The 22,984-nt window shown below is 49.3% G+C and overlaps 1 protein-coding gene across 4 annotated transcripts in view; it reads left to right on the forward strand.

Annotated features, from left to right (window-relative positions):
* The first annotated feature begins 1,112 nt into the window (after nt 1–1,112).
* Nucleotides 1,113–22,984, forward strand: part of LOC126527364 (nucleolar protein 4-like) — a 139,917-nt gene continuing 118,045 nt past the window's right edge. For all 4 annotated transcript variants that reach the window (XM_050175167.3, XM_055068692.2, XM_050175168.3 and 1 more), the window contains exons 1-2: nt 1,113–1,529; nt 20,895–21,636. In XM_050175167.3, the coding sequence (XP_050031124.1) occupies nt 20,899–21,636 (738 nt within the window). In that variant the 5' untranslated portion in view covers nt 1,113–1,529; nt 20,895–20,898. The remainder of the gene's footprint in view (nt 1,530–20,894; nt 21,637–22,984) is intronic.

The raw sequence follows: 22,984 nt of genomic DNA on the forward strand, positions 1-22,984 counted from the left end.
TTATCTGTAAGCTTGCATCCTGCGCACGACAGGGAAGCGAGGGGTGACCTGCGCGTTTGCCGTAAAGGCATTTTTTTCTCACGTTATTAGTATGTCGCGACTTCATTCATTCGACGCATCAATGACACTTAAAGAATAGCGAGTCTTAGCCGTGCCTATAAGTGGCCAGTAGCGTGATTCTGGGAAGCTGCTCTGAACACTTCATCAAATGCCGCCGGGTCGTCGGAGTCAAGACTGTTGTAACTTATAGCCGATCACAGAAGCTGTATCCACCCTTTGAGCCAATAAGCGGTATCAAGCTGGCGAATTTGACAATATGGCGCAGTTTAGCATTGTCCAGAATGGCAACCCTGCTTATAGAGGACTCCTACGAATAAAGTCAGCTGTAACTGGGCCACAAGTAAAAGGAAGCGAGCTTCTCCTATAGCACAACTTGCGCAGGAATGAAAAACAAAATCTGTTCTCTCCATAGCCAAACGGCAACATACCGGTCGTATAATGCGCCAACACATATGGCGTTTAAAGAACGGGCTTGAAGAAGAGCAACAGAAAGCGGCTGAACATTACATGCCTTCTTCATTGTTTGTACTGCAGCGCCTAAACGCTAGTGGCAACGAACCCCCGCGAAAACGTAATGACGCTGTAGGGACAGCGCATCCTGACTTTGCTAACGCAGGCTCAAAGCGAGCGAGTGCAACTTTTCTCCAAAAAACAAAAGAAAAAGAAAACCTAGGTCGCGCGCTCATCGGTTCAACAGGTCGTCTCGCAAGAAAACTTCTAGAGGAGGAGATCGGGAGCGGGCATAATCGAACGGACGTCGGAGCTGAGCTACGCGTCCCGCGAGAGCAACACAGATGCACACACACACACTCCCTCGCTAACAGGATTGCGGAAGAGTTTCGATCGCCCTAGTGACGACGGTGAAAAACTCCCGATCGAGTTCAACCGAGTCTCCAAACGCAACGCGCTGGTTCGAATCGCAGGGAAAGGTAGGGGGGTTTGCGACGCGGCGCACTTGCTGCTACTGCCTCATCGTGTGGAGAGAGAAAGAGAAGGCACCCGAGCCCCGCGCGCCGGCTGTAGCATCGGCGGCCAGCGGCACGAACACACCGAGCGGCGCGAAGAAGGGCGGTGCGAGCGCGTCTGTCCCATTGGCTGGCGCGGGGCCTCCCGAGCGAAGGAAGGAACGCTGCTCGCGCTCCGAGAGAGCGGGGTGGCGGAGGAGGGCAGAGCCTCTGCCGGGACGAGCCTGGCTACGGGCGCGCACACCGCGAGGGAGTAGCAGGCAGCTGAACGCAGCCGGCCTGCTCCGCCGTCGTCGCTCGCCCGCCGACGCGCTTCTCTCCAGGAACCACGCCAACTGCAGCAGCGGCAGCAGGACCCGGCGCCGCCGCTATTAGCAGCGTCGCCGCAGCCACGCCGGGACCGAGTCGCCGACGCCGCCGACGCAGCCGCCTGCCGTGGGACGCCCGGCCCAGGGCTAAGCCTAACCCCGGGTCCCCCCCACACCGGCCGCTGCTGCACGAGCGGTGAGTTTGTGTCACGGTTTTGCCGGGCGCGTGTCGTCTGCTAGCGGAACGCGGGTTTTATGTTTGGGCGCCGTGACCGTCTGGTGCTGGTGACCCCCTCGCCATGCCGGTGTCCTGCCGGCCAGTTCCCGCAGTGTGTGTGTCCGTGTGTGTGTGTTGTGGTATTTCGTGGACTGCCACGCGGATTGTATCAAAGTCGCGTGTCGTACGGTGACCTGTCGTGTTGCTCCTGTTGTTGCATCGAGCCGGACGTCCTCGGCGACCCTTCCGACTCGCCGTTTCCCTGCAGCCTTTATCCCGACCCGGGGGCCGGTGTGTCGTGGCATTTGTTCAACGTACCGTGTTGCGTGCATCGCCACGCGGACGATATCCGCGCCGCGTCTTGAGAGGGCGCCTCTATTTGATGCCTTTGTTCTTAGCTTTTTTTTTTTTATTGCAAGACTTCTTGATCGCGTGGCTCTTTTGGCGTATAGGCCACCTGTCTCTCAGTGGTTCATCAATACTGCGCAACGCCTGGTGGACACGTGGAGTTGGACATCATGTGTCGCTTCGATGTTATGTGAACGGTTATTTCTCGAGCGAAAGAAAACAAAAGCTCGTCCGCTTCTCTTCCGCCGGTGGTGCACTTCGTTCGAGTGCCGGATAGGACAGCTGTCGCGCGCTGACATTTATCAAGCGTTCGCCTCTTCCGCTTTCTCCCATTATGCGGTCCGTCGTGGGCCACGCTAATCTCTTCGTTTCCCCCTTTCTTTGTGGGATTGAGGTTAAATACATCCTTGTTCGGGACGCCAGGAGGCACAACTACCGCTCCTACCTTTCCATCCTGCTCATCTTTTGCGCCCATTACAAGTCTCAAACTGTGGCTTTTAACATAAAGTTTTCCGCGTTGTTGCTTAGAGGTTGACCGTGTGGTTGTCGAAGGGTTCATTCGTCGGCTAACAAGTGCGAACGGTCACCCACAGCTAAATGGGCGCGAAGTCAGCACGAAGTTCCTGGTGTCAGGAACTCTTCCGACGATGCATCGAAGAAGAGTGGCCAATCGGAAGCCACACTGATTTGGCAACGAGGTAGCCGTCTTTCCAAGCTGCGCATCGCAGCTTGGAGGAAATACTTGGCGCCGGGCGAGCGAGGGATCTCCGTGGCCAATTTCGGACTTTCGATCGGTCATTGGTCTCCGTGAAGCTCGGGAAAAAACTCGATGGCTCCGCGTGGAGCACGGTTCTGTTCGATTCGCCCCCCCCCCTTTCTCTTTCTCTCCCCTACCCCTCTCTCGCTGCCCTCACCCGCGGAACCGAGCTAGCTTAGTCCTTGCTCTGCGTCGTAGCTCACGGCCGCTTGCCGTGTAGCCAACGCAGCAAGCATCGCTGACTGTGACGTCACACCTTTTTTTTTTTTTTTTTCCTCCGTACGTGCGCTGGAGTTGTCGGCGGGAGATTCCGCTCGGCGCGCTCGGGTCCCGCGCCCGGAGTGGGACACGAGCGCTCGCCTTTCTATTTAGCTGCGTCGGAACGCGAAAGAAATTTAGAGAGTGTTAGCGGACTTTAGTTGCTTTAGGAAATGGGTTCTCTTATTATGTATAGTAACAAAGTTGTATAAGAATAACAGGGTTGTAGTACGGTCTCTACAGCTTGAGAGAACTAGTGTTCTCTTAGCGGCTATTAACAACGCTGTAGCTATTCAACCTGTCGCGAGAATTACCGTTTCGCAACGAAGCAAACGACTTGTTCCTGTTCAGCGTAGGCTGAACAGGAACAAATCTACTTTGATGTCACAATCTATCCTTTATTCATTTTTGTTTTCTTTTCTGACATTCTCTTTTTCTTTTTCTTTACTTTCGTCCTTCGGAGCAACTGTGGGTTGAGACTTAGCGCCACCGGGTTACCGCCATGTTTTCTAATATCGTCACACCACCTGTTCTCTCCGCTATACGCATAACATGGCCTGCCCTATTCCGTTTCGTACTCTCTTAACTTTAACTATATAGTATCGGGTATACCCCTATTTTCTCTGTAAAGCGCACTGCTGTCTCCCTCTCTCTTAACCTTACGTCTCTCATTTTCCGTTCCATCGCTTGTCGCGCGGTAGCTTCTCCTGAAGCTTCTTGGTTGACCTCAAAGCTTTGGCACCATATGTTGGTATAGAACCGGTACGACGCAATGATTGTACGGAGGAGGAGGAGAAATAGACAGAAAGACAGGGAGGTTAGCCAGTTCTCAGACCGGCTGGCTACCCTGTTCTGGGGAAGGGGGCTAAGGGAGATAAAAGATAATAGAAAAGAGATATTACAAAAAAAAGGGGGGGAGAGAGCGAATTTAAAAGCGAAAAAGGAAAGCAGAATACGGCACTACTTAAAGTTTCTCTGTTAAGACTAGTCCTCAGCAAGAAGCGCAACAACGCTTTCAACATAACCTGTGCTGAGGACGGTCTCGGCCAGTGTCCCAGGACCTTTTCCTCCGACAAAGGGTGTTTTTCCAGACTACCTAGCGCTCTTCGAAAGTTCTTTTCTGGGCGCACTGAAGGCGGGGACATTCAAGAGAAGGTGGGCGATCGTTTCCTCGCAGCTACAGTCATCGCATGAAGGGCTGCTGGCCATTCCTATTCGAAATGAGTACGCATTCGTGAAGGCCACGCCAAGCTACAAGCGGCACAGAAGGGCATCCTCAGCTCTGTAGGTATAGTCCTCAAAGATAGCGCCAAGCTGCTGATCATGATTTTGTAAGACCCGGCGGATAGGCTATTTGCTCTTAATTTCGTTCCGATAGTTGTACTTGCTCGGCGACAAACAAGCAAGCGCCAGGTGTTAATGTACGATGCATACACTTGTCATATAACGTTTGAAGTTGCGTTGTACTCTCTGCATGCATGCTAGGCACCTGTCTATTTCCGGTACATGTGAGCCTGAAACTTGAAAGCAATTAACTGGCATTTTGAACTATCATTAGCTTTAAAAAATGCCCGGTGGTCACTCAAAGAGCACCAGTAAATACGTAGGATGAAGCAATTTGAGTGGGAACTAGGGATACTTGAGGTGGCCAACACACGGTAACGATTATGCTGGGATACTTTTTTGGAAGTATTAAACCGCTGTGTTCTTGAAGCTAAGTATTGCGTAATGACGTTACGCGTTGTGCTATACGTTACATCGCATGTGCGTTACACGTTACCGAATGTTGATTTCGAAAGGATCGCTTACTAGTCTTTACTGATATAACTCGCCTCTCTAGCGTCCTTCAAAGAGCTATGAACAGAGTGTGTTTCGACATTCCGTTATGTGCTGTGCGCGCCATGTTTGGAAGTTCGCTAAAAGGAGATGAATGGCGACTATAACGGGTTTTAATTTGGAGGGACGCCACGTCAAACGTCACGTTCAGGCTAACGCATCGGCGCGTACGCGCGAGTTTTCTGGCAGTTTTAACGCAAACCCTAACTTACCAGCCTTAATGTCGTCCACGCAAGCATGTGGCGTGCCGGGTTATCGCACGCACTGAACGTACTACCTATTACCCCCCTGCAGGTCCTTTATTACATTGCGTGAGCGGGCCTTTTCCGAGTATACGCTTAACTCTTTCAGGCGTCGAAGTTTGCTTCCAGGATAAATATTTATATTATAGCGCTGCGCGCTACCTCTTGTGAGCCTTTGTTTCAAACACCGCATTAATCGCCATGTTATGTTTGATTCTTTCTTTCTTTCTTTCGTTCTTTCTTTCTTTCTTCTTTTTTTTCTTTCGGCTGAACATACAGTGTTTTGTGGTGTAAGCTGCGAGCTGGTTAGATCCCTTGTTGTTTTGCATCGCGAATGCTTTATTGGATGAATTTGTAATTGTTCAACGGAGCACGTGGGACGTTATTCTGTGCACTGACTTTATATGAATGCATGCGTGCTAGGCAACTGCCTATTTCCGGTACAGGCGAGCCTGAAACATGAAATCAATTAACTGGCATTTGAACTATCGTTAGCTTAAAGAAATGCCCGATGATCACTCAAAGAGGACCACTGAATATGTAGAATGAAGCAATTTGAGTGGTGACTAGGGATGTTTGAGGTGGTCAACACACGTAACGATTATGCTGGGATACTTTCCTCTCTACGCCGTAAACTAATTTACATTGCTATGTGCACATAACGGTGCACATTAGCTAACGGTGTACCCACTGCGGAAGTCAACAAAGCAGTTGGCATCCTCCTTTGAAGGGCTAGAAACATTTAAAATGCCACGTGATAGTGTGTCAATATTAGGAGGAAGCTTTAACTTGGCGGCCCCCATCTGAACACATAGCAAAAGAGATATCCCTTTTCACAGCAACCATTGCACTGTATTCGATGATGTTTGTTACATTCAAAAGAAAGAGTTAAAGTCTAGTGACCTTAGGAAGTGCATTCCGTATTTAGGCCGCCGCTTTATTTAAATAAATATTGTTAAGATTGCGAAATTCGGGAAAACGAAGCTATCACGTTCCCAGCTCTGCAATGCAGCAATGTCAAGCGAGGCAAATTGAATAATTTAACAGCATTTAATAATGCGCGTAAGGTGGACAACACAAACATACCCCGTGTGAAGTATATCGCTTATTTGTGAATAAACCCTTCGCAGAACCCTCGTAAACGTTGTAACAAATTCACATAAGATATAAGTTAATATATCAATTCTTTCCGCTTGGGATGCTCAAACGTATGCAATTTATAAAACTGCGATATATGTTTTTCGTGCAGAGTTAGAAATTTGTAAACTTCGTTATTCTATATTATTTTTATAGCCTACCAATCTTCGGCGATTAAACAAAAATCTGGCCATAAATCAAGATTCCACTTCCTACAGTCGCTAGAATTTAACTTTCTCTCTCCAATGCAACAAAGTTAATTATTATAAATATGGAGTTACATCCGAAAAGCATTTCTGGGTTTTCCAAGTAGTTGAATAGGCGGCATCGAACTTGTGCCCTCGCTAAAGCTTACTCTTAAGAATAATTCCTCTCTCTCTCTCTCTCTCTCTCTCTCTCTCTCTCTCTCTCTCTCTGTTTTAGCTTCATTCACACAGTCGTGACGTTGAAGTGGTCGGCGCACTGCGCGGCTTTTGCTGAACTAGGAAAAACCTTTATTTGTTTGTTTGTTTGCTCTCTGTCTGCTCATTCATTCATTCATTCATTCAGTTATTTTACTGTCAGGATTAGCACATATTGCAGAAGGGAGTAAAGAGTTACAGTACAACAAAAAAGAAAGTATTAAGAAAATACACGTTGTTGTTTCCAGTTACGCAACGTTAATGGAATGTAAATACAGCGTGCAAAATAATCTGCGCGAGAGTAAACATTACAAAAACACTGGATAATGCCTTCACTAGTTTCTTATGAAACTCGAATTTTTACTACAGATTCAGAGAGGCCGTTCTAATAGAGTCCGTCCGGCGTGTTTTTGTAAGTGTGGTCGTTCGCTTTCGCGCCTTCAACCTGTCGTAATAAATTCCAATCTTCCTATGCGCGTTGTAAGTATAAGACTCTGGGAATAAATCGGTTCGGCGAGTTAGAACTCCAACCTTATGAAACAAGGCAGCAAGGGTTGGGGTCCGGGCCAGTTGGCGTTCCGCGTTACTGTGAATGGCAGCGCACACCGGCGGCACGAGGACAGTATAGACGAGAACAAGCGCTGAACACGAGAACAGCGTCCGTTCTCGTCCGTCTTGTCCTTGTCTCGGTGTGTGCCATTTATTCACAGTAACTAATGAACGTGGCCGGCAGCTTACTGCTATCCCGAAACGGAAATATTGTCGTCCACCCGAATGTAGCACGAAGCTACGAAGGAAACCTATACGAGTTTCTCAGAAAGAACGCTTCCGCAGTTAAAGAAGAAAAAAAAATCGTCCTGGTCCGGGATTCGGACCCGGGACCAACGCCTCTCCGGTGCGGTCGCTCTGCCATCTGAACTAACCAGGGGGTTAGCAGATCGCACCGAGAGGGCAAATTAATCGACAGCCCGACGCGCAGAGGCACAGAATATGACAAATCAGTTCTGCGGAATCCCACAAGGTGGAGGAACCGCTATACTTTGAAACAAAAGTGCGTAAGCATTGCATTCTGCTGCCACTAACATCTGGGGCAGAAACTTAGAGGCTAACAAATCTTGAGAAGAAGCTGAGGACCGTGCAAAGAGCGAAGAAAGAAAAAAAAAAGAATTATAGGCGTGAAGTTAGGAGACATAAAGACAGCGGTGTATACAGGGGCATCCGCAGATAATCGGAGGTCAGTTAGACTCGTGGTGAAATTTGTATCACGCACGATAGACGAAGGACGCAGAGAAGGTGGACAGACAAGCGCTCACTCACAACTACACAAAAGTAAGCGCTCGTGTGTCCACCTTCTCTGCATCCTTGTCTATTGTGCGCGCTACAAATTTCTCCACGAATATACTTACCAGCTCGCCCAACTATCAGCTTTGCTGCAGGTCTGTTACAGTTGTGGAGAGGTTACCAAGGGAGGGGAAACGGAGTCGATGACGGCAGAAAACTAGTTTCTGCAATGAAATCACGAATGGGTCAGCTGGCGCAAGACCCACTGATGATTGATGATCGATGGGAGAAGTCGTCGTCTTGCACTGGACATGAGGGCCTTCTCGTGGATCTGGTGCTCGAGGGCGCACGAATATTCGTAGCACAGGTGTCAGGACCGAAACGCGATATTACTGCCGCTCGAATTAGGTGATTTAATGTCGACAAACTGGCGATATCTGTGGAGATGGTGTGGAACTACTGAAATGCAAAAGGGGAAAAATGAAATTGTAATATAGTGGTAATCTCTTTCATCCACCATGGTTACTAGTTAAATAAATTCAGTTGAATTCGTTGTTTCAAATCATTATTACCGTTTCGGCAGTTGTGGAATACAGAAGGAGGCATCGTGATCGGCGACTCTATTGACACGTCCTGTGGACGTTAAATGTTGAAAGTGATAACTATACAGCAGCACAAAAAAAAAAAAGAAAGAAGAAGGAAGGAATAAAAATGAAAAGAGACTCGAAAATATATATTTCTCATGTGGGTCGAAAAATTAAAATCAGAATAAACAAGTTCAGCACAAAGATATAGAACAAAATAAAAGAACAGTTAACTCCAAGTTAATTACAGAAAAGTTGAAAGGAAGGTTTGCCTCTGCGTGGGGGCCAACTGCCATTTACCTAATTCAAGTGAACTTGAAACGCAGAGGTGTTCTCCTTACACAACCACTGAACCGTTGAATTAAGTTAAGTTGGTTTCACTTAAGAAAGATAGCCGGATTCTACGGACTGTAGGAAACTGGATTTTTATTGAACGCCTCAGTTTTTTTTCTTTGGAATTGTCGAAAATCGACAACTCTATATAAAGAAATAAAAACAAAACACGAACGAAGCCGAGTTGTTGAAGTTGAAGTTTATTCAAAATAGGAAAAGTACACAGAAAATAATGTACAGGACATCTGCATCCCCAGCTCAAGGCTATAGTTGGGATACTTGAACCTTGATACTTGCGTAGCTTTCTTTTCTTCCTTACTTCTGTTTCTTTAATTTCTTATTTTAATAATTTAAAGAAAACGAATGGCCTGAATTTACAATATACTTCCTACAGTTATTATATTTTAACTTTTCCTCAGAAATAAATAAAATTCTGGCGCTTGACGTGCCAACCACGATATGAATATCAGGCACGCTGTATACAGTGGAGGACTCGAGAATTTTCGACCATCTAAGGTTCCGTAATCTTAACTTTTTAACTTCTAACTTTTTTAACGTGCACTCAAAGCGTGCACGTTAAATCCGGTGCAACCCGACAGAAATGCAACCGGCAGTCGAACCCTCGACCTCGTGCTTAGCAGCAGAAACACCACAGCCGTTTTATGAGCTCCTAGTAAATCCAACAGACTTTCTAAACATTGGTGTAGTGGCTGCCAAGCAAATTCTCCGTTTCCGTGTATTTGTATAGGAGCTCAAAAGGTAGAACTTCCTCTCAACTTACAAATTCACGTTTTCGTGCCATTAGAAAAAAAGAAACTGTGTTATTATAAAGGCGAACGCGGTACACAAAGGCGAAGAAGGAATTGCGTTTTCTATTTCTCATTCGATTACAACAAAGAAGAAGAAAAAGAAGGCTTGTTTGCAATATAGCACGCTAAGAGAAACAATTGCGGCTTTTTAACGGTATCTGTTATAGCCCCATTTAGCAGCGACAGTTGTAACGTTCACAGCTGTTTTTCGAATGTTCAATTCGGTATAATGCTGCGACTGCTACTTCGCCAACGAAATCGGGAATTCCTGAAGCTCTTTTCGCCCATACAGCTGTCTCTAATGCTAAACTGTGTGCGCTGTAATTGATATCTGTAAGCACGCTTACTACAGCATTCCGTTAATGCGTCTTGCGTGTATCGTTTCCTCGTCTGTATCGTGTCAACTCGATTAATGGATTGCCGAATCGCTTCGTTAACGATGAACGGTGTATAAATGGGCACCCCTCTCTCTCTCTCTCTCTCTCTCTCTCTCTCTCTCTCTCTCTCTCTCTCTCTATCTATCTATCTATCTATCTATCTATCTATCTATCTATCTCCCCCTTTTCTCTCACTCTCTCTCGCTCGCTAGAGAGAGAGAGAGAAAGAGGTGCTCTGAAACAGACCCCGAAGGCAATGTTATTGCGGTCTGATTGCACTGGAACCGTTTGCGGAGCCGGAAACACGCCATGGGCGCCATGTTGTGGACACCACCTCTCCCTTTCTCTCCCTCTCCTTCCCTCGCTCCCCCCTCTCTCTCTCTCTCTCTTTACGCCCATGGCGTGTTTCCGGCTCCGCAAACGGTTCCAGTGCAATCTGACCGCAATAACATTGCCTTCGGGGTCTGCTTCTTCTACTTATAAGCAACCAGGTTTCGGGCATGACTATTATAGTCTCTAAATCTACACTGCAGGAACGGTTCTGTCTGGGAGCTAATCTCGAAGGCTTTTGCTGACTGCATGCGTCGGAAGCGGTTGCGCAGCCGGGAACACCTTATACGCACCATGTTTTGGACAACACGTTTCCTTTTCTCTCCCCTTTTCCTTCAACTCACAGATGCTGAGCCGTGTTTCCTGTAGGCCAGCAGAGGTAAAGCGCTTTCCTCTATGCAGCATATTTCTCTATTCCTCCCTACCCATGCTTATAATGATGATGATGATGATTTCTGTCGGCACCAGCCCTTCAAAACGGGATGGCAACAAATAGTCAGTAGCCTTCGTGAGCTAATCGGGTTTTACTTCATCTATTGCAGTCTAGATTCTTGCCTATCCCTCTGTTATCTTCTCTCGGTCTTCAGCAAAACCTTGATATTTTACCGTTACCTATATATGCCTGCAGCAACCCCGACCAGCTCTATCGATCTCTTCCTTTCTTCTCTTTCTTTTTTTCCGCCAGTACTATGTACGTCTCTTGCTTATCACCACCGCTAACTGGTTAGAGCTCCCATCAGCCTTGAATGCCACCGCTTCTGAAAGGTAGACGCTTCTTTAGAGGTCTTGATCTCGAATTGTAGCGCGAAGCGACACAGACAGAGACTAGACGCAGACAGGACGAGCGCTAAATCTCTGTCTGTGTCACTTCGCGCTACAATTCAAGGTCATGTTACCGTACCAGCTCACCCAACTTTGTATCCTTTTGCATTAGATTTAGAGCTCTTGCTAGGTGAATACATTGTGGCAATTGCATTACGATGTGCGCGATCGTCTCCCGATAATTGCTGCAGCGGGTCTAACTCAAAAGCGCACCGCCTATCGGTAGCGGCAGATGGGAGACGAGAACGCTGGGAGATCCGCGTCACGTGAGCAGTGGAAACTGCAGAGAGCAATGGTGTTGCCCTCTGTATTGCCCCGGCGCACCGCCGCCAAACGACAAGGTGTTCGCGTCGGCCCGGTCCCCGTGAAAATTTACACCTCTCTGGTTCCTCTCTCGCTTGCGGCCTCCACACGAGCCGCGCGGCCTTTTGCGTTAATAATTACCTTCCTCTTCTGTTGGCGCTGAGCCGTGTTTCCCGCAAGGGCTGCAGGAGATAGTGCCAGCCTTTCCTCCTTTCCCGTGCAACAACCACTTCTCTCTCTTCCTCTTCCGTTGTCCGCCCAACTGTTTATGCCATACGAGAGCGCACTTCGCCTTCGAGTACGGTGGCCGAGGTACTCCAACATAATAACATACATACAGAATAACATACCAACATACAACATGCCAACATAACATACATAACATACCAAGACTCGATCGAGTGGCCACCTGCAAAGTATCGGCCGCCTTTAGGATAGTCGATGCTTGCAAGGCGGTGTTGCCGATAGGTATATAAGCTGGGATACAGGTTAGACTGGCGGCGAATAGATAACTGATACGGCGCAAGGCGCGGAGGTCAGGCGCAATGCTCACGTGGCCGTTTGCTACCCTACACCGAGGGAAGCACGATATGACGACGAAAGAAAACCGACAACTTGAAAGGGTGAATACGAGAAATGTGCTTACGAAGGAACAAGCCACGGGAAGCGATGCCTGTTGGATTTCGAAAGCGACAGCAGTGAGAGAACAGACATGATGGGGCTGTAGTTGAGTTGGTGATTGCATTATACGTGAGGTGTATAGCGCAAATAGAGAGAGAGAGAGAGAAAGTTTCAGTCGTGCAAGTCGACTGAAACGACGAATACGTGGTGCTACAAATAAGTGATAGTTTATTGCTCGCGGTCAGTACGTACATACTATCGTACAACAGGAAGCACAAAAGGGAGCAAACAAAAACGACGCAGCAAAGGATGCATTTCAGCAATATCACCTTTCGCAGCCTCAGTACCGCGAAAGGAACATTCGTTTTCACTTTTTTTCTTTCCTTTTCTTCGTTTTTTTTTTTAACAAAGAAACAGATCGGCAGCTCAAGCAGATTTTGCTTCTACTGATTACCCTGGTATACCTCTATGTTCTCGCTTGTAGGATGATCCGTGTGCTTGGATATCTGTCTAAAACAATAATTCCAGGTTTCTGGTGCCAAAACCGCCATCTCATTATAAGGCACGCCGAAGTGATGGACTCTGTATAATTTTTTACCACCTGGGGTTCTTTAACGTGCACCCCAATCCACGGTGCACGGGCGTTTCACTTTCGATCTATATATATCGAACGTTCTGTATCAGCAAACGATGCGGTAGTATTGCTCGAAAATCTGCTAGCAAAGGTGTTCAAAGGACCCGCAGCAGGGATGTAGGGGACCTCCGAGATCACCGCAACAGTCCAAGGGTTTTCCCTTCCTTACCACGTTCAGCGTGACACACGTTACTGCAATGAGCCCATCGAAAATAAAGAAGGTCCCGTTCCAGGGGAGGAATCCTTTTCGCTTCGCGTAACTCGAAATCGTGACGGTTCACTGTTGCGCACAGATGCGGCGTTAACGCAGTGGCTACGGCGTTGCGCTGCCGAGCACTAGGTCGCGGGTTCGACTCAGGCCGCGGGAGTCGCGCATTCCGATGGTGGCGGAGTGCAAACTCTCGTGTACCGTGCTTCGCATGCTCGTTAAAATACCCAAGGTTTCCGAAACCAATCACCTCATTAAACACCACAATTTAAATAATTGTGCGCATAGCAGAAACGCTAGCCGCTCGTTTGCTTGTTTGTGTGTTTGTGGCTTTGCATGTTTGTTTGCTTGCTTATCTGTTTGTTTGTTTATTTGCTTGCTTGTGTGTTTGTGTCCTTGCGCGTTTGTTTGTTTGTTGGTTTGTTGGTTCTTGTGCCCCACTCAAACTTGGTAGCCCGGAAAATACGTTGCCGACGCAAATCTGACACGGTTAGCAAACGGGAAGACGCCAGCGTCGAAACGCTGTAGCTGCTCGCCTCGATTTACCGTTTTCGCCCCTGCATCTCGCATTTTGCGTTAAGGTCGCAACAAGCTGTAGAAACCCTCAGAAAAATGGCGTTTGGCGTTTTTCCGATCTACGATGGTATACGCGTATCGCGCCCACCACGAATTATGAATGGCGTCGTGGTAATTTCGAGCATGCCGAGCTAGACTTTATTCCTCACGCACGCAAGTTGTCATTGAAGAGCAGCGTCAAAGGCCTCCAGTTAAGTAAATTTCCTCGTGCACGAAATATTATTGTTAATTTAGAGTTATGCGACTCTCCGCGTCTCTGTTATTTCTTGCTCTTTATATATATATATATATATATATATATATATATATTTCACAACGTCACTGCATTCAATCTAGTAACGTATAGCTTGTAATGACAGCTACCTGACAGTCGCCGACAGCTGAAGGTTAACTAGACGTCCCCGACCTGTTGCACGGTGTCGTCAGTGCATGAGCACGACTTCTAGAATGCGTCCACGTGCGCACGTTGGAATGCCCACAGCATATGCGCCTACGATGACAGGCTCAAATCGCCCTCCCCCCGCCCCACCACTTTGTTTTTCTTTCCTTTTTTTATGACAATAGATGTCTGCTGGAAGCACGCAGTGCGACGAGCCGGCAGTAGAACTTTCTTTTTCTTTTTTCTCTGAGCGTCAAGAACAGCGCACGTACGTCATCAACTCAAAGGTGTTTCACAGATTTTTGCTAGTTCGCTATGCTGGATATTGATTAGCAATTCACACCGCCCCCTGAAACGTGTCCCGGCCTCTGTCAGCATTTTACCCGCGTATGCAGTCGCTCGCAAAAAAGTCTAAAGGACGACACCGCGATCGTCGACACAGTGCGCCCGCTGTCTTGTGGAGGGTGAGACGGTGTTAACGAAATGTCGAGGTTCAGCTACAGTTCCGAGACCGCGCAGTGGTGGGTTAAGTGCGAATCGGAACCTAACTTTCATTACATCGCGTGTCATTACGAGTTGTTGAATACCGAACGAGGTCCCACGCAGAGTCATAGACTGAACTGGGACCTCTCATAGCACAAGTAAACGTTAAGGTAGTTAACATAACGACGGTAACAGAACAACGAAATATTCTCAATTTCGAATGCGACTGAATAATCCCTTGCTGTTGGATCAGATAATTCTATTCTTCCTATTGGATGAGGTAATATACGGGGTAAAGACACTTATTCGGAGAGTAGGACTGTTCCGATTGTTTCTGCTGCGTAAGAGCCCCATGATAGGAAGCGCTGTCGGTCGGTATTCGAGCAAGCATTCATTCGAGATTTGTGAGCTTTGAGTATCGCTTGCCGGTTCCCGCTAAGTATGCTTTTTTACAGTGAATAACCCACCCCGAGGTATCTTCTGGAGTTGCAAGGTACTGAGCCCCCGCTATGCGTGTGTCCCGGCTAACGTCAGCCAAGCTGTTCAATGAAAGAAAGAATATATATATATATATATATATATATATATATATATATATATATATATATATATATATATATATAAAATGAGACAGCGCTCAATACAATTATCAAGCCTATGGTGTGACAACCGGACACCGTGGGTCTCAAGACTGTATCTTGTACGGTGTTTACAGTTTTTCATTTTTTTTGTTATTCGTTGAACAGCTTGGCTAACGTTAGCTGGGACACCCTATGTACCTGAGCTATATATTCGGGACGTGATATCGGTCTTCGGGGAGCAGTTTCGAGAAACAAAATATATAAATAGTTTTTTTAATAGTAGCAAGAAAGATAAAAAAGGTAACTGACCTGTGCATCCAACCTACTACGTTCGCGCTATTTTCTCGACGGTGCTTACCTGACCGAGCTAGCAGAACGGCATTAACTGCGAATACGTACGTACTGAACTTGCTAGTATACCTGTTCTATATTTTAGGGTCTTGACATTTATGAACGTTCGCGCCGAGTTTGCCGGTATGACTTTCCTTCTACAGGTATCTCGTTTTGCTATCGTCTATACGTATTGAGGTGAAATATTTTCCCTGCGCATTTGTAGCACATACTTATTTCGCGTGCCAATTTTATGCGAAAGCTGAATTCACAACCGCAGACGGTATGCAATGCAGAATTGCATACCTCACTGCAATTGCAATGCACTGGGGTTAGCGATGTTCGTGAGTATCAAGATTTAAAGGGATACTAAAGGGAAACATAGCTTGAGATTTATTAGTAAATTACCCTTCTAGACCAACATAAAACCATTGTTATTATGAGAAAAGGCTTGTCAAGGCAATAAAGATTCATATATGGAAGACAGGTGGCGACGCTGTCGTCAAGCTCCTGTACCATGTCGCATTGACGTCACAGATTTTGATGGTGTCTGCTAGGAGCTAGTTAAGATTTAATGGGTGAATCTATACATCATTGTATTCTAAAGCAGCCAAAGACAGAATTTGGAAAGTTTCGAGAAATTGTATTAGCTGAGCCGCAACGTCCGACGTATGAAACGTATACACTGAAATTCGTGACGTCACAATGACGTACCGAGGCCTTGAGGTAAGGTCGTTCTTCCGCTTGTCGGGCGACTCGTTGCACACAAGGTCCGAGCGAGCCTTCCTTACGTATACGAACGTTATTTTCTTAACCAATCAACGTCGCGGTGCGGGAGGTAGTGCTAATCTAGTTCGTGGGAAAGGGTGAACTACACTGCGCATCATGGCGGCACCGCAGGTATTAGATGTATCCGACAAGCTACGGCGGCTCGGCCTGGTTTACGCCGGAAGCGCCGCTTTCAGCCAATGTATGCTGTCCAAAACATGGCGTCTCTGACGCGTTTCCGGCTCCGCAATCGCTTCCGGCGCATGCGATTAGCAAAAGAGCGCAGCCTTCGAGATCTCTTTTGTCATTCACGGGCAACCACCACTTACTGCGCTGTGGATTTGCACCCCACCTATTAGCATTGGCGTTACGCTGCGTGCGTGTGCGTTGCACGCACACACACACAAACACACGATCTCGTGCTTCTCGTTATAGGAGCGAGAAGCACGGGAAGCAATGCGAAGAACGTCGGTTAGGACGTCGGGCGTGTATGTATGCGCTGCATACACCCGCGCGCGCGCGCTGCTTGTCCCGGGCCACAGCGCTCGGCGGCACGGCGTTCCGGGGGCAAACGCAAGCCGCAGCTGGGGCCGCTCCGCTTAGCGGAAACGCGGGCGCAGTTGCCGCCGCCTATTGCGGACACCGCCCACCTTGGCGGCAGTCCGCGGGGCGGCCGGAGCTCCGGCTGCAGCTGCGGCGCGGATACGCGTACGTGACACATACGTGGCTTTGCCCCGGACGCCCGAGCCTCGAACGAGCGAGCTGGGCTGGCGGTTAAGAGAGCGGGTGCCGCGCGTGAGGAAACGATAGAGAGGAGTGAGTGAGAGAGAGAGAAAGCAGAGGCGAAACAACTTCGGCGGCGACGACGTTAACAACGCCGGCGAGCGAAATGCCGCGCCGGCGCGTCTGTCCGGGTTGGAACGCGGGCTCGCGCTGAGCCCCGACGCGAGCCGTAACGCCGAGCCAGCGCTAACGTCCCCAGATTGTCCTGCGTCTCCCCGCGACTGTTCCTCCTCGTCTCTTACTGCCGCTCGTTCCTCCTCTTCTCTTTCCCGTGCGCAGCTCAGGAGACGCGTCGCGCGCCGCGCTATCGTTCTCGCGAGGCTCTTGCCCCCCTTTCCTCTCTGTCTCGACATCTGTCTTGGAGGGACCTTTTGCGGTATTTCGACGCGCGTTCGGGCTCGACAGCGAGGAGCGTGGACAGTAGGTCACGACCATAGAGTTTCCTACAAAATTACTAGAGGGAACTCTGGCGCTGCAGTCGTTGTCCTACCATGGGAATGATGGGAAGTACATGGATTTGTCTGATCTTCGTGCTTGTGGATTCAGACGTTCTTGTGGCTTTGTATATTACGCTATATAAATCTTATTGTCGTATATTTCAGCGCAATCTATATTCTTCGAAGTGCGGAAGACGCCGGGAACGCGTACAATTGCTATTAATTGCAACGATTGAGCTTGTCTATGTGCCCAAATCGAAACGCGCCAAGCGTCTCAAAGCACTGGCATGCCCGCGATAAATTCATAAGTGCGTTTCATTCGCTTGTCGATACATGCATCCGTGGCTTAATGGTTTCAATATCAGGCTTCTATACTAGAGCCCCTGTGTTCGAATCCTGCCGTCGGGCAATTTTACTGATGTTTATTTAATTATTTATTACGCAATAAACTGATGAAAATGGCGAGTTTACAAAGTCACAAAGCCGTTTGAAGCCAAAAAGACGAAGTTTAGGCAAATCCATGTACTTCCCATAATTCCCATGCCGGGACAACCGCTCCCATTGTAGCTCACGTAGACACTAGCGCCAGAGTTCCCTCTAGTAATTTTGTAGGAAACTCTATGGTCACGACCCCTCGGCAGGCTCGCCTCTCGTGGTCGGCTGTGCTATCGCGGAGCCCCCCACCCCTTCCGGTGCAATGGTGAGGTCGGCGAGATCGTGAAATACCGCGCCTGACGCGCGCGCTCTGCGTTCCGAAACGCGCGCAGTTCGTGATCTGAACGTGACGAGTGTTTGCTCATATGAATAACGGCTTCAGCTCGCGTCGCGTTTGTAGAATTCACTTCTCTCACTTTTTTTTTTGTTCGTTCCTTAGCTCGAAGCTGCCGCTATGCTCGCCGCCTACTCTGCATGATCAAAAAGATAATAATAATAATAATAATAATAATAATAATAATAATAATAATAATAATAATAATAATAATAATACAAGCTTCCAAACATCAGTGTTACTGTGTGTTGGACCAGTGTCGTGTGTGTGTGTGTTGTGTGTGCGTGCGCTGTCTGTGTATTTGTGCTTTAAAATTCATTAGATCGAAGGTACGGTCGTATAGGTTGTAAATTTCTCGGCGGACGACATCTAGATTTTATTCTCGGCGCTTCGTAAAAAAAGTGCGCGCATGTGAGAAGTTCGATAAATGATGCGTCGAGTGTCGGCGCTGGCGCTGCGTGATGCCACCGAATGCATTTAGAATGTGATTGATCGCAGATCGCGGTCCAGTCCGCCAATCGTTTAGCCAGTTAGCCATATCGTTAACGCTCAGGAAACGTGTGTATCTGTATGTGTGTTTGTGTTTGTGTCTGGGCTGTTATGTGTGCGCGTGTTTGAGTTTGTGGGGAATGTGTATACGCTTGTTCGAGCGCACGCGAGTGTATACGTACTTGCGTTCGCCCATGCTTTTGCATTTGTGTGTGTTTGTGTGTTGCAAGTCTGATTTAATGTATATGTGTTGTGTGTTTTTGCGTATGTGCTTGTTGTGCGTTTGCGTGTGCAGGCGGCTTGTGTGATTGTGTGTGCTTGCGTTCGATGTCGCCGGGGCGTCGAGACGAAAATCAGTACCGTGTGGGAACGCTGTCTCAACACATTCCTTGTTCGACCACTAAGGTTGACTTTGTCTCCCTATTCCACTCCACCCCCGTCTTGTCTTTCTGTGCGTTTTATATGCGTTGTGCATGCGGAGGGCAAGGTATGTGTGTTTGTGTGCATTTGTGTTATTGCGTGTTTTTGTTTCCATGTTGCGCGTCTTCCTGTGTGTCTGTTGGAGCGTTAGTGTTTTCTTTTAGTGGGTATGCGTGCGTTCGTCCGCTCTTCGTGCGTGCGTCGTGTCTATGTGCGTGAATTTGTACGTTTATGTGTTGTTACGTTTCGCCTACGACGCGCGGTATAGCCGGCGCGGATGCAACGGGCGCCGGGGCTTCGTTCAAAGCGGCGGACATTTTGGCCCGTTCAGCGCCGCCGATACGCCTCCCCGCCAAGCGCGTCCAGGCATGTTTCAATGCCACGTGTATTCGTGTGTGCGTGTGTGTGTGTGTGCATGTTGGTGCCCACGCTTGTCAAAGCGCGGCAGCCGGGGAGAGGAGCTCCCCAAGTGTGAAGCGAGGAGGTCTGACCGGCGCCGGCCCGGCGGATGCGTCACCTACTCGTCTCAACGTGTCCGCGCGGCGCCGTCACGTGTGCCTCTCGCAAGCCGTTCCTTCTTGCCCTCGACTCCGAGAGTATAAAAGCAGCTGCTCCCGGACGCCGAGAGAGGCTCCGATTTCTTCCGTCGAGTAACGTGCTCTCCCGTCTCTCCACTTCGGTCGACCTGACCGGCCGCTCTTTTGCGATGCTAGAATAAACAAGTTGTTCTGTTACCAGTCGACTCATGCTTTGCCGGGACCTTCGGATGCTTCCAGTTGTGCCTCAGGCCGCCAGGCGAACGCTACCCTTGGGGCTTGCTACCCAGATGCAACAACGGGCGTCAGCGCTGAGATTCCAATAGTGTGTGTGTTTGTCTTTCAGTGTGTTGTGTGCGTGCGTTTGTGCGGAATTGCGTGCATTTCCTGCTTTGATTTTCGCTTCCAGTTGTAGATGAAAGATGCGGGCGTAACCGTGACCGCTCTAGCTTCATCAGGATTAGAAAGCTGTATTTGTCAACGGCCCACGAGTTACGACCTCGCACAACCAGGCTCTCTGACCTGAGCGCGCTCGTGGGCCCCGAGATCGCGGTGGCGCGCCTCTTCGATCTCAGATGCCACGCCGTGCGGCAGTGGGCACGAAATTCGCCGTTGTGGTGACGCTCGCAGTCATGGGCACATCGGAAATTTTGTGACGGCCGTGTGTGTGTGTGTATTGAGGTATAGCTTGACCGATCCTTGGGCCTCTGAGAGGTTGGTTCAAGGAACGTCTAGCTCTGTTCAGGACTTAGCTTCATCAGGCTGGAATGATATAGTGGTGTCTCTTGTTCATAGACAGGCTCCTGTGTACATAACTTCCAGGCTACGTACGCAATTGGTGCAGACTAAACGGCGACAAACTTAGTCGCCACAGTGTCCAATGTCGCCATGTTTGCGTTTTATAAGCAAATCTGAGAAGCACCGATCGCCCGTGAACCAGTCAGAGCCCACGCTGTGGCAAATTCCACAGTATGTCGTAATTTGACTGCCTCCAGATTAGGGCGCCGAGGAATTGCCCCCCCCCCCCCCCCTTCCCTCGTCTTTTGTTCTTTCTTCCGCTCTTATTTTATGCCGGTGAAACTGTATTGCATGGTTAGAGATGATGTACGCGATATTTCATGCGATGTGTCTTTGACAGTTATCCGCTGTAGTCGCACACGCTGTTTAAGTACTCTAGAAGACAGGACAAAATGCAGCAAGCTGGTGGCTTGAGCTTGTTAGCTGACACACCGGAAACAGCGTAAAGAGCACGGCCGATGAGTAGAAGCGGTCGTGCCGTCTACTTGGCTGTTCGTGTATTTTGCCCATGTTTTCGGCATGAAACAAAATACAACAAAACCTGAAATCCAATCTCTATGGGTTCGATTTCATGTAAGACCGCTGCTTCCAGCGTGTGGGTAAGGCCGGTGCATACCTCTGCCATTTCCGATCGCCGTAAATTAACGCAACCTCGTCAATCGTTAACTCGTCTTGCGTGACCGAACGCCTCGCTCTTCTTGTATCGTTTTGCAGAGCGATGGAAAAGCGCCAGCACAACACAAGGCACGCCGCGAGGCAAGCACGAAACAGCGGCAGAGCCGGTAGCAACGCCACCAACGCGACCAGCGGAGCATCGTCGGCGACCGCTGAGAGGATGACGATCACTGCAACGACGACCTCGCCGAACTCCAAGGCGGCGAATTCGGCGCCGAGCCCACCGCCGGGGTCAGCGAGCCACCAACACCAACGAGAACAGACCGCGGTGCCGACGTCGTCCTCCTCGCGGTACCGGCAACACCAGCAGTCGGCGAAGCAGAGCGACTCCTCCGACGAAGACGACGACGACGAGGAAATGGAGGATGATTCGGCGTCGCCGGCGCTAGCGACACCGACATCGCCGCCGTCGACGCCTGTGACACCTACGGCGGCCGCGGGAAGCGCCTTGTCTGCTGCGTCCGCCACGACGGTGTCGTCTGCTAGCCCGGAACAGATGTACGAGGGCTTCCAGACTTGGGCCCTGCGCACCTACGGCGACAGCGCCAAGACGAAGACGGTGACCCGCAAGAAGTACCAGCGCATTCTCAAGATACTTAAGGGCGAAGAACAGACCAGCGCCGAGAATTCCAAGTTCCGCTTCTGGGTCAAGGCCAAGGGCTTCAAGATGGGCCTGCCTCCGGGACATCCCCAGCAGAGCGTCCACAAGGCGGCGCTCGCCGCCGCTGCCGCCAAGACGCCCCCCGAGCAACTGTTATTTGTGCCATGCAGCAAGGTGAAGGTGAGTCGCGCACGAGACGCGCACATTCTTCCTGTTTTAGTTTACTGATCCCGGTTTGAACGACCAGTCCCGTAAAACATAATGCAGTGCCCTTACCACCCAATTAATCGTTTAATTCCGATTGCGCTTCTGCTGTACTTGAAGAGTCAAATCGCGTTCAATACCGTCAGCTGCTAGCCAACCGTTATCAGCGACAGCCACAGTGTTTATACGTGTGCCTTCTTTCACAGCTGCCACATGGCGACGCTTTTGGCAGGTGTCATCATGACCTGCGTCCACCATGCGGCGTCAGTGTCGCGCGATACGCTATGTACTGTAGAAAGGCCTCACCTAGCTTCTATGCGTGTTATATGCGTTTGTCCCTAGGCGTGCAGGCGTTGCGGAGTGGGGTGGAGTTCGTTTACGCTCGGACGCTGGCTGCCGGCGCGGTGAAACAGGTGAAGCAGCGGGCACTTACGCCCCATTTTTCGACCGCTGTGTAGGACAGACAGTCTCGCACCTGCAGCGCTCGTGCTAAGTCAGTCGTGCCGACTGACTTATAGCTTTCTCGCGCCTTAGGGCGGTGTACCTTAAAAATACCATCAGTGATGTTTCCGTGCGAGCATTAGGGACCGTAGCAGAGGAAAATCTAGAAGCCAGAATATTGAGCTAGAATATTGAACCGCGGTTGAACACAAGTGACTGAAAGCCCGCCGGTCACGCTCGACAGCCCTGTAACCGCTATGAGAATACGCCGCGCCACCCTAGCGCCTTTTACGCTAACCTAACGTAACCTAAACCTAACCTTAACCTAAGCTAACCTAACCTAACGTGGGCGAGACGCAAAGCCAATAATCTTAACGGCGTGACATCAGGCAGTGGCGTTCAACGGCGGTTGCTGAGGCGCTGCGCGTTTATTTCATTCAAAGGGGACCACTCAAAAAGGGCCTGAAAAGTCACGGACAGCAGCATACGAAAAGCCTGCCAAGAGCGAAGATACGGCACCAGGAGAGCAGGCTGGGTCTCTACTACGGCCCCTACTGCTCCCCCGGAAAACTCAGTCATGTTTTTTTTTTTTTTTTTTTTTTGAAGGTGGAGCGCCGTAAGGGGCGGGAATGGTTTAATCCGTCATGGCTGACTCAGCACCAGCGCCGCAGGCGCGAGAAAGTCTGTCCGACGTACCTTCAGACACAGCGATCACCAGATGGAGCGTCCGTGCCCACTGCCTCACCGCGCGGGCAGCCAGCGCCGGAGCGTAAACAAACTCGACCCCACTCCGCGATGCCGGCTAGCCTAGGGACAAGCGTTTACAAAACGAGCAAAGAAAGTTATCCGCCGTATTAGCCAAAGACAGATATTCAAGGAGCAA

Source organism: Dermacentor andersoni, chromosome 9 (genome assembly GCF_023375885.2).
Source record: "Dermacentor andersoni chromosome 9, qqDerAnde1_hic_scaffold, whole genome shotgun sequence".
NCBI classification, from domain to species: Eukaryota; Metazoa; Arthropoda; class Arachnida; order Ixodida; family Ixodidae; genus Dermacentor; species Dermacentor andersoni.